Source organism: Triticum dicoccoides, chromosome 7B (assembly GCF_002162155.2).
Source record: "Triticum dicoccoides isolate Atlit2015 ecotype Zavitan chromosome 7B, WEW_v2.0, whole genome shotgun sequence".
NCBI lineage: Eukaryota > Viridiplantae > Streptophyta > Magnoliopsida > Poales > Poaceae > Triticum > Triticum dicoccoides.
The window spans coordinates 188,026,742-188,037,602 of record NC_041393.1 but is presented as its reverse complement, the minus strand read 5'-3'; the positions used below and the strand labels follow the sequence as shown (position 1 = coordinate 188,037,602).

Below are 10,861 nucleotides of genomic sequence, written 5' to 3'. Positions count from 1 at the left end.
TTCATGGGCATTTGTTGAATGTTGTGGTGCGTGAGCCGTTTCATGGGCATTTGTGGCTGGGAGAGTATCCGTCATGGAGATCGAAGGGATTGTGGGAGCAATAAAATCGGCAACAAGAAGATGAAGGGCGGGATAGAGTTAATGCACATCTGTGCAGCGGTGGAAGAGCTAGAGACGTCGGGTGTCATTTGTCGAAGCACGGAAGTGCTAGCGGCGCTGGCCAGTGGGCCGTCGGCCGTGGTGGCAGAAGGGTTAACAGCAGCTGGTCGAGGAAGCATGGTCGTGGCGGTTAGTTGGAGGACTTCATGCGTGGTGGCCGAGCTGTCAGTGGCGGAACGATGCCAGGAATAGAGGACGACGTGGACCCATGAGAGGCTAGGAAAATAAGGTAGCGGGGTCGCTGACGTGGACAGTGTGCATGGTGAGAGAATAGGAAGTACCGGGGAGCAACTTATTAAGAATGGTAGATTACTACTCCCTCAGTCCCAAAATAACTCCGTCCCAATAAGTATCTTAACTTTGGGGAAAATTTTGTTTTTGCCACTCTAGATCTTGCCAAGTTTTCTTATGCCACTCTAAATTTTGACATTTCACCTTCGCCACTCTTAGTTTTTGACCATTGTCACAATTACATTCAGTGGCAAAAGCAAAATAAATTTATTTCGTTTTTGTCACTCTTAGCTTTTGACAATTATCACAATTGCTACTTTGAAAATTGTCAAAAACTAAGATCAGCAAAAGTAAAATGTCTAAATCTAGAGTGGCATAATAAGAATTGTCAAAATCTTGAGCGGCAAAAACAAAATTATACACTAGAGTTAAGACATTTATTATGGCACGGCAATGTTTGACGCCATTTGTGGACATGAATGGTTGTAGTACTAGTACTGCCGTTCGAGGCCGACAGCAAAGCTGACTGCTCACCCACCAAGGGATCGCCAGTACCTCCACTCAATAGGCAGCAACACTGCAATAACACGAGCTATCCCACGAGCTCACGGAATCTAACAAACCAATTGATCCTGTGCAGCCCAACTCCAAGCCAGGCGAATCGATGGAGAACCGCGGTGGCGCGCCGTCGCCGCACCTGCTGTTCGTCACCAGCCCAATGCAGGGCCACATCAACCCGGTCCGCCGCCTCGCCGCCCGCGTCGCGGCAGCTGGCGCCGCGGTCACCGTCTCCACCGCCGTCTCCGGCCACCGCCGCATGTTCCCCTCGCTCGCGTCGCCCGGCGAGGAGGCCGTCGACGCCGCGGGCGTGCTGCACGCCCCCTTCTCCGACGGCTACGACGAGGGGTTCGATCCACGGGTGCACGACGTGCGCTCCTTCGCCGCGCGCGCCCGCGCCGTCGGGCGCGAGACGCTCGCGGGCGTCGTCGCCCGCCTCGCCGAGCGCGGCCGCCCCGTCACGTGCGTCGTGTACACCTTCTTCGTGGGTTGGGTGCCTGAGGTCGCGCGCGCCAGCGGCGTCCCCTCGGCGCTCTTCTGGATCCAGCCGGCCGCCGTGTTCGCGGTGTACTACCACTACTTCCACGGCCACGACGCCGTGCTCGCTTCCTGCGCCAACGACCCGGACCCCGACGCCGTCGTCCAACTGCCGGGGCTGCCGCCGCTCAAGTCCCGCGCGCTCCCGTCCGTCGTGGCGTTAACCTCGCCGGAGCAGCGGGGCTACGAGGTGGTCGGCACGCTGCGCGACCTCTTCCTGGCGCTCGATGAGCACAGGCCCAAGGTGCTGGTCAACACGTTCGATGCGCTGGAGCCCGACGCGCTCCGTGCGGTGCCGGGGTTTGAGCTCGTCGCCGTTGGGCCTGTGGTGCCAGGAGGCGCGTCCCCGTCCACCACGGACCTGTCCCTGCGCGACGACGACGACGTGAATGGGTACATGGAGTGGCTGGACACCAAGGCCGCGCGCTCTGTGGTGTACGTCTCGTTCGGGACCATATTAGCGGTGAGCAAGCGGCAGGAGTTGGAGACGTTGCAAGGACTGAAGGCCGCCGGCCGGCCGTATCTATGGGTGTCACGCAAGGTCGCAGAGGCCGATGGTGCAGAGTTGGACGGCACGGGAGCGGGGATCATGGTGGAGTGGTGCGACCAGGTGCGGGTGCTGTCCCACCCGGCAGTGGGATGCTTCGTGACGCACTGCGGGTGGAACTCGGCGCTGGAGAGCATTGCCTGCGGCGTGCCTGTCGTGGCCGTGCCGCAGAAGTTCGACCAGCCGACAGTGGCGTGGCTGGTGGAGGAGTGCGCGGGCGTCGGGGTGCGCGCGCAGGCGGACGGCGAGGGAATCGCGGAGCGAGGCGAGCTCCAAAGGTGCGTGGAGACGGTCATGGGCGACGGCGAAGCAGCAGTGGAGATCCGAACATGCGCGGCAAAATGGATGGAGCGGGCCAAGGAGGCTGTCACCGGCGGCGGGACGCTGGAGAGGAATCTCCGAGCGTTCCTGTCTGGTTTCTGAAGAACCAACACATGCGTGATTCTTTGTTTCACACGAAGATTTGCGAGGTAATATCACTGAAAGTCACTAAATTTCGCGTCTGATGTGCAGTTTGATGCTGGATCTTTCAAAATAAGGTTTTTGTCATCAAACTTGTCATTTGGTGCAAATACGGTAGTTCCATTCAAAAGCGTGTATATTCGCTGCTGATGTGGCATGCACGGGTCCACTGTCAGCGACCTATGCCGTTTCAGAGCGACGCGCGTGCAGATTTTTTGCTCAGACCACCCTAGAATTATTTTTATTTGCGCTAACTGAACTAACTGAACTACAAATAACTGAACTTGCTGAACGCACTACTCTTACTGAACTTTCTGAAGATAACTGAAGATAGCGATTACCGAACTTGCACTTGGTGCTCTGGAGCGTAGTCACCGGTATATAGCATGTGTCACGGGTGGGAGACATGCCAATACAAAAGAGGAAATGCATACAGTGACCATCAGCATTAACAACGGAAATGCAGTAAGGTAGTACCTATGTACTGAATATTTTTACAACGAAAATGCAGTATAGTTTGGTACTGAATTTAATCATGAAATTATCACAAAAAATTCTGTTGCACACAGCTCTGTACTGAATTTTACACAAAAATGCAGTACAACTTTGTACTGGATTTATCCATGAACGTTTTGCATGCAGTGACCATCATCATGAACCGGACATACGAATACTAAATATCAACCAATGCACATACTTTTATTACCAGGCAGCAGATAGCTCAGAACAGAACATATATAATTTGCAAGAAGGAAATCATTCATAATTAACAGGGAGAGATATAGCCAAAACAAGTTCATTTGTCTTCCAGGTATAAAACATTAAGTGCACAAACTCACATCAATTTTACTTAACCTAACAAATGAGCTGACAAATTCAGTACAGAATTTCAGACATGTTTAGTGCAGAATTTCAGTTAACATATTGTGTGCACACATTCAGTTAACAGGTTAAGTGCTCTAATTCAGTTAAAACTACGGCGGATAACAAATTCAGTTAAGTAACTTGTGAAGTCCCAATAAAACAGATAATTATCATTTTCAGTTAACAATCTCAGTCGCATAATGTGCAACATATTCAGTTAACTTAGTTTGCAGACATATTCAGTGTATACAGTCTCACAAAAATTCAGTAAACATCTGTTGTCTGATCTTACTTTTTCAGACATAAAAGTTACCTCGTTCTTAACCCCCAGAAAACCCCTAGCTTGAATTGCCAAATAGGGGAACTAGACCCTGCAAATCTAATGCGTACGACAAAGATTGTTTACTCAGTACGCGTACGTGAATGAATCAAATGGAGAGAAACGAGACAAAGGGAGTCAATAATGATCGCACCACCAAACAGGAACCCTACCTCGGCTTGTGTCGCCACAGAAAAGAAAGCAGGGAGCAGAGGGGAGAAACGAGACAAAGGGGAGAAGAGACTAACCATACGACGACGCTAATTCACCCGGATGCGGTCGACATGGGTCCTCCAACTCCTCCAACGGCCGCCGTGACAAACCGCGTCCTCCGCCTCCGCCTCAGAACAATCGAGAAACAAAGCGGTCGGGAGTCAGCGCAAATAAAATTAATTCTAGGGGGGTCTATGCAAAAAAGCCACGCACGCATTGCCCCAAAACGGTGTTGGTCGCTGATAGTGGACCCGCGCATGCCACTTTGGCGTCGGATACTGACGCGTTCGAATGAAGTGACAGTACTTGCACCAAATGACAAGTTTGACGACCAAAAAAACGTATTTTAAAAGATCTAGCACCATACTGTACATCCAACACAAGTTTAGTAACTCTCGCTAATATTACCTCAAGATTTGCCGCTGGATCTCTTAATAAAATTCGTAATAGAGTTGGCTATTTCTTAGCTGCAAAAGTTAAACATTGAATTTTGCAGCACCACCCTAGTTTTCGGATGTGCTTTTCTCTCCTTCTATCAATGAATGATAGAAAATAAAATAAAAATTCAATGATGACACGCAAGCTTTGCGTATTCGCTGAAAAAAAATCATCATGTCAAAGAGAGGGTTGACCAAGCAGTCATTGTCTAAACGGTCTTTTTTAAAAACACTTTACTATTTGTTGGGATATTCAAATCCGGAAGGCTTTAGGGCGGTGTCGCGGCGAAGAACCCGAAAAGAAAAACCCGAAGTCTTAGCCTCTTCCTAGAAAAAATAGTATTAAATGCAAACACTCGTAAACATGTAACAACACTCATCTGAGTAGACGTACATACACTCTATCACTATGAGCATTTTTGAAGACTGTACCGGTAAATCTTGAGAATGACAAAGTAGTTGATGGAACATTGTTTCCCGTCGAGATCAACGAAGGCACTCACAAACACGGAGAGAAATCCAAAGTTTGAGAACAATTTGAGAGCTGACTATGTATTTACTACCTCCGTCTGGGTTTTTAAGTCCCACGGACCAAAACGCATGGACCAAGGCGCTATCTCCTGTAACTGCGCTTAGATATATTCTACAGAGCGAGCGGCCAATAGTACTCGCTCTCTCTCTCCCTTGCCTGCATGCAGCTCATGATTACTCTCTCTCTCTCTCTCTTGCATGCAGCACACCGTTTCACTTTTTTATGGCTCTCGAGACAGCGGCCTTATAAATCTGGTACAGCCGTGGGGTGCTGAGGGGACCTAAATACCCGGACGGAGGTAGTAGCCAAGAAGACTTGGAAGCTATCAAACATTTTTGCATCTAACTTTCAACTTTTACTCAAGTTATAGGAAGTTCTCAACATCTCAATAAATATCAGGAAACTCAAATGACAAATATCACACAGAAAATTTTTGTGCGTGATTGCACTAAGATGAAGGAGGGGGGGGGGGGTGTGACAAGATAGTACTGGTTAATCTTTGAGGTAAATACAACACTGGTGCTTGAACTTGCCATGAATGTGCACTTTAGTGCCTGAACCTGTAAAATACATCGAACTGGTTCCATAACTTAGCACCAAACCAAAGTTTGTTCGGAGACCCGGATGAGATCACGGACGTGACAAGGAGTCTCAAAATGGTCGAGAAGTAAAGATCGATATTTTGAAGGCTATATTCGGATATCGGAAAGGTTCCGAGTGATTCCGGTATTTTTTGGAGTACCGGGGAGTTACGGGAATTCACCGGGAGAAGTAATGGGCATTATTGGGCCATACGGGAAATAGAGGAGGCAGGCCAAGGGGAGGTGACGCGCGCCCCCCCTTCCATGGGTCCGAATTGGACTAGGGGAAGGGGATGGCGCCCCCCCCCCTTGCCCTTTCCTACGCCCTCTCTCCTTCCTCTCTCCTACTCCTAAAAGGGAAAGGATTTGCACTAGGACTTGGAAGTCCTAGTAGGACTCCATACACGTGGTGCGCCCCTAAGGGGCCGGCGTCTCTCTCTCCCTCCTTTATATACAGGGGCAGGGGACACCCCAAAGACACACAAGTTTCTCTTAACTGTGTGCGGTGCCCCCCTCCACAGTTACACACCTCGATAATACCATCGTAGTGCTTAGGCGAAGCTCTGCGCCGGTAGCATCATCATCGCCGTCGTGCCGACGGAACTCACCCTCGTGCTCAACTAGATAAAGAGCACAAGGGACGTCATCGAGCTGAACATGTGCTGAACGCGGAGGTGCCATACGTTCGGTACTTGATCGGTTGGATCGCGAAGAAGTTCGACTACATCAACCGCGTTATTGAAACGCTTCCGCTTTTGGTCTACGAGGGTACGTGGAGACACTCTCCCCTCTCGTTGCTATGCATCACCTAGAGATAGATCTTGCGTGAACGTAGGAATTTTTTGAAATTACTGCGTTCCCCAACAGTGGCATCCGAGCCAGGTCTATGCGTAGATGTTATATGCACGAGTAGAACACAAAGAGTTGTGGGCGATAATAGTCATACTGCTTACCAGCATGTCATATTTTGATTCGGCGGTATTTTTGGATGAAGCAGCTCAGACCGACATTACGCGTACGTTTACGCAAGACTGGTTCTACCGACGTGCTTCGCACACAGGTGGCTAGTGGGTGTCTGTTTCTCCAACTTTAGTTGAATCGAGTCTGACTATGCCCGGTCCTTGTTGAAGGTTAAAACATCACACTTGACAAAAAATTGTTGTGGTTTTGATGCGTAGGTAAGAATGGTTCTTGCTAGAAGCATGTAGCAGCCACGTAAAACTTGCAACAACAAAGTAGAGGACGTCTAACTTGTTTTTGCAGGGCTTGTTGTGATGTGATATGGTCAAGACATGATGTGATATAATTTGTTGTATGAGATGATCATGTTTTGTTAAAGTTATCGGCAACTGGCAGGAGCCTTATGGTTGTCTCTTTATTGCATAAGATGCAAGCGCCATATAATTGCTTTACTTTATCGCTATGCGATAGCAATAGTTGGTGAGACGACCATGTGATGACACATTGATAAAGATCAAGATGATGGAGATCATGTTGTCATGCCGATGACGATGGAGATCATGATGGTACTTTGGAGATGGAGATTAAAGGCACAATATGATGATGGCCATATCATGTCACATATTTTGATTACATGTGATGTTTATCTTTTATGCTTCTTATTTTGCTTAGTTTGGCGGTAGCATTATAAGATGATCCCTTACTAAAATTTCAAGGTATAAGTGTTCTCCCTGAGTATGCACCGTTGTGACAGTTCTTCGTGCTGAGACACCACGTGATGATCGGGTGTGATAGGCTCTACGCTCACATACAATGGATTCAAGCCAATTTTGCACACGCAGAATACTCGGGTTAAACTTGACGAGCCTAACATATGCATATATGGCCTCGGAACACTGGAGACTGAAAGGTCGAGCGTGAATCATATAGTAGATATGATCAGCATAGTGATGTTCACCATTGAAAACTACTCCATCTCACATGATGATCAGACATGGTTTAGTTGATTTGGATCACGTGATCATTTAGATGACTAGAGGGATGTCTATCTAAGTGGGAGTTCTTAAGTAATATGATTAATTGAACTTTAATTTATCACGAACTTAGTCCTGATAGTATTTTGTAAATTATGTTGTAGATCAATAGCCCGCGTTATAGTTTCCCTATGTTTTTTATATGTTTATAGAGAAAACTAAGTTGAAAGATGATAGTAGCAATGATGCGGGTTGGGTCCGTGATCTGAGGTGTATCCTCATTGTTGCACAAAAGAATTATGTCCTTGATGCACCGCTAGGTGACAGACCTATTGCAGGAGCAGATGCAGACGTTATGAACGTTTGGCTAGCTCAATATGATGACTACTTGATAGTTTAGTGCACCATGCTTTATGGCTTAGAACCGGGACTTCAAAAACATTTTTGAAACGTCACGGAGCATATGAGATGTTCCAAGAGCTGAAATTGGTATTTCAGACTCATGCCCGTGTCAAGAGGTATGAGACCTCTGACAAGTACTTTGCCTAAAAGATGGAGGAGAATTGCTCAACTAGTGAGCATGTGCTCATAATGTCTGGGTACTACAATTACTTGAATCAAGTGGGAGTTAATCTTCCAGATAAGATAGTGATTGACAGAGTTCTTTAGTCACCATCACCAAGTTACTGGAACTTCGTGATGAACTATAGTATGCAAGGGATGACGAAAACGATTCCCGAGATCTTGGTGATGCTGAAATCGACGAAGGCAGAAATAAAGAAAAATCATCAAGTGTTGATGATTAAGACCACTAGTTTCAAGAAAAGGGCAAAGGGAAAGAAAGGGAACTTCAAGAAGAATGGCAAGCAAGTTGTCACTCCCATGAAGAAGCCCAAAGCTGGACCTAAGCCTGAAGGAAATATGCCCTAGAGGCAATAATAAAGTTATTATTTATTTCCTTATTTCATGGTAAATGTTTATTATTCATGCTAGAGTTGTATTAACCAGAAACTTAGTACACGTGTGAATACATAGACAAAACATATAGTCCCTAGTATGCCTCTACTTGACTAGCTCGTTAATTAAAGATGGTTATGTTTCCTAACCATAGACATGTGTTGTCATTTGATGAACGGAATCACATCATTAGGAGAATGATGTGATGGACATGACCCATCCGTTAGCTTAGCATTATGATCGTGTTAGTTTCATTGCTACTGCTTTCTTCATGACTTATACAAGTTCCTCAGACTATGAGATTATGCAACTCTCGAATACCGGAGGAACACTTTGTGTGCTACCAAATGTCACAACGTAAATGGGTGATTATAAAGGTGCTCTACAGGTGTCTTCAAAGGTGTTTGTTGGGTTGGCATAGATCGAGATTAGGATTTGTCACTCCGTGTTTCGGAGAGGTATCTCTGGGCCCACTCGGTAATACTCATCATTATAAGCCTTGCAAGCATTGTGACTAATGAGTTAGTTGCGGGATGAAGTATTACGAAACAAGTAAAGAGACTTGCTGGTAACGATATTGAACTAGGTATTGAGATACCAATGATGGAATCTCGAGCAAGTAACATACCGATGACAAAGGGAACAACGTATGTTGTTATGCGGTTTGACCGATAAAGATCTTCGTAGAATATGTAGGAGCCAATATGAGCATCCAGGTTCCGCTATTGGTTATTGATCAGAGATGTGTCTCGATCATGTCTACATAGTTCTCGAACCCGTAGGGTCCGCACGCTTAATGTTCGATGACGATTTGTATTATGAGTTATGTATTTTGATGACCAAAGTTTTCTCTGAGTCCCGGATGAGATCACGGACGTGACAAGGAGTCTCGAAATGATCGAGACGTAAATATTGATATATTGGAAGGCTACATTCGAACATCAAAAAGGTTCCGAGTGATTTAGGTATTTTTTGGAGTACCAGGGAATTACGGGAATTCATCGGGAGAAGTAATGGGCCTTATTGGGCCATACAGGAAATAGAGGAGGCAGGCCAAGGGGAGGTGGCGCCCCCCCATGGGTCCGAATTGGACTAGGGGAAGGGGGCGGCACCCCCTTGCCCTTTCCTACTCCCTCTCTCCTTCCTTCTCTCCTACTCCTAAAAGGGAAAGGATTCCTACTAGGACTTGGAAGTCCTAGTAGGACCCCATACACGTGGCGTGCCCCTAAGGGGCCGGCCTCTCTCCCTCCCTCCTTTATATACGAGGGCAGGGAGCACCCCAAAGACACACAAATTTCTCTTAACCGTGTGCGGTGCCCCTTCCACAGTTACACACCTCGATCATACCTTCATAGTGCTTAGGCGAAGCTCTGCGTCGATAGCATCATCATCGTTGTCGCCATGCCGTCGTGCTGGCGGAACTCACCCTCGTCCTCAACTGGATCAAGAGCACGAGGGACATCATCGAGCTGAACGTGTGCTGAACGCGGAGGTGCCGTACATTCGGTACTTGATCGGTTGGGTCGCGAAGAAGTTCGACTACATCAACCGCGTTATTGAAACGCTTCCGCTTTCGGTCTACGAGGGTACGTGGACACACTCTCCCCTCTAATTGCTATGCATCACCTAGAGATAGATCTTGCGTGAACGTATGTTTTTTTTTGAAATTACTGTGTTCCCCAACAGAGGCAATACCCTATTCCTTTATGGTGTTCTTGCTCTTGGCGTAGGTTACAATGTGAGAGAGATCGACACTCAGCCCGGTGCCCTCCTCTCAGCTTATATGGAGTGCGCTACGAGGGTGTCAGAATAGGTTGGTATTAATGATATTGATGGTCTTATGCATGACCGACTGTTCATGGCCATTACGACTAGAAACTGTCGTGTTTAACTAGATATACCATTGTCGGGTAAAGATGATATTTATTACGTTGTGGAGATTGTGGGTATCCTAGGGCGCAGCCGACTATAGGGAGTCCAACTGCCCATGTCTTGGTGATGACCGACTGTTGGTGCTTGTTCGTCGGGGGATGTAGAATCCGATTGTGGGCACTTAGCCCATTTAGAAAAACAATAGCTTGGTCAACAGATTCAACTTAAATAAGAAACAAACACAATTGTGGCCAATTTAAATGAAGTCCAAATAAAACCAAATATACATCAAAGGCTCTTAGAGCTTTCCAAAGGTTGGGGTTTGGTCAATGATGCAATATGCCAAAATAACCATTTGATTTGAAACTATGACAAAATAAGGCCTAAAAATAAAAGATACATTTTCAAAAGGCTTCAAATGATTAGAAAACTTGGACATAAGTCGTCTTTGTTTGTAATTTCACTTTATATTCAATATGCAAAAAGAATCACTCAAGGAGGCATTATAGATCTCAAGTTATAGCCAAAATAGGGTTAAAATTCAAATTTGAAAAGTTCAAAAGTTTTAACAAGTTGGTCAAAAAGTTTAAGCGCTCCAAGATGAGAAATAGGAAAAAAAGCACCTTAGTTGGACTCAGTCCCTCCAATCAAATATATC

General features: G+C 46.6%; 1 protein-coding gene across 1 annotated transcript; it reads left to right on the top strand.

Annotated features, from left to right (window-relative positions):
- The first annotated feature begins 914 nt into the window (after positions 1–914).
- Positions 915–4,391, top strand: LOC119338313 (crocetin glucosyltransferase, chloroplastic-like). The gene has a single exon (XM_037610607.1). It carries the CDS (start codon positions 1,055–1,057, stop codon positions 2,453–2,455), a length of 1,401 nt encoding a protein of 466 aa, XP_037466504.1. The 5' UTR covers positions 915–1,054; the 3' UTR covers positions 2,456–4,391.
- The last annotated feature ends 6,470 nt before the right edge of the window (positions 4,392–10,861 follow it).

What these genes read in the sequence shown, in the direction of transcription:
- LOC119338313 (XM_037610607.1), top strand. Translation starts at nt 1,055, where the DNA reads ATGGAGAACCGCGGTGGCGCGCCGTCGCCGCACCTGCTGTTCGTCACC.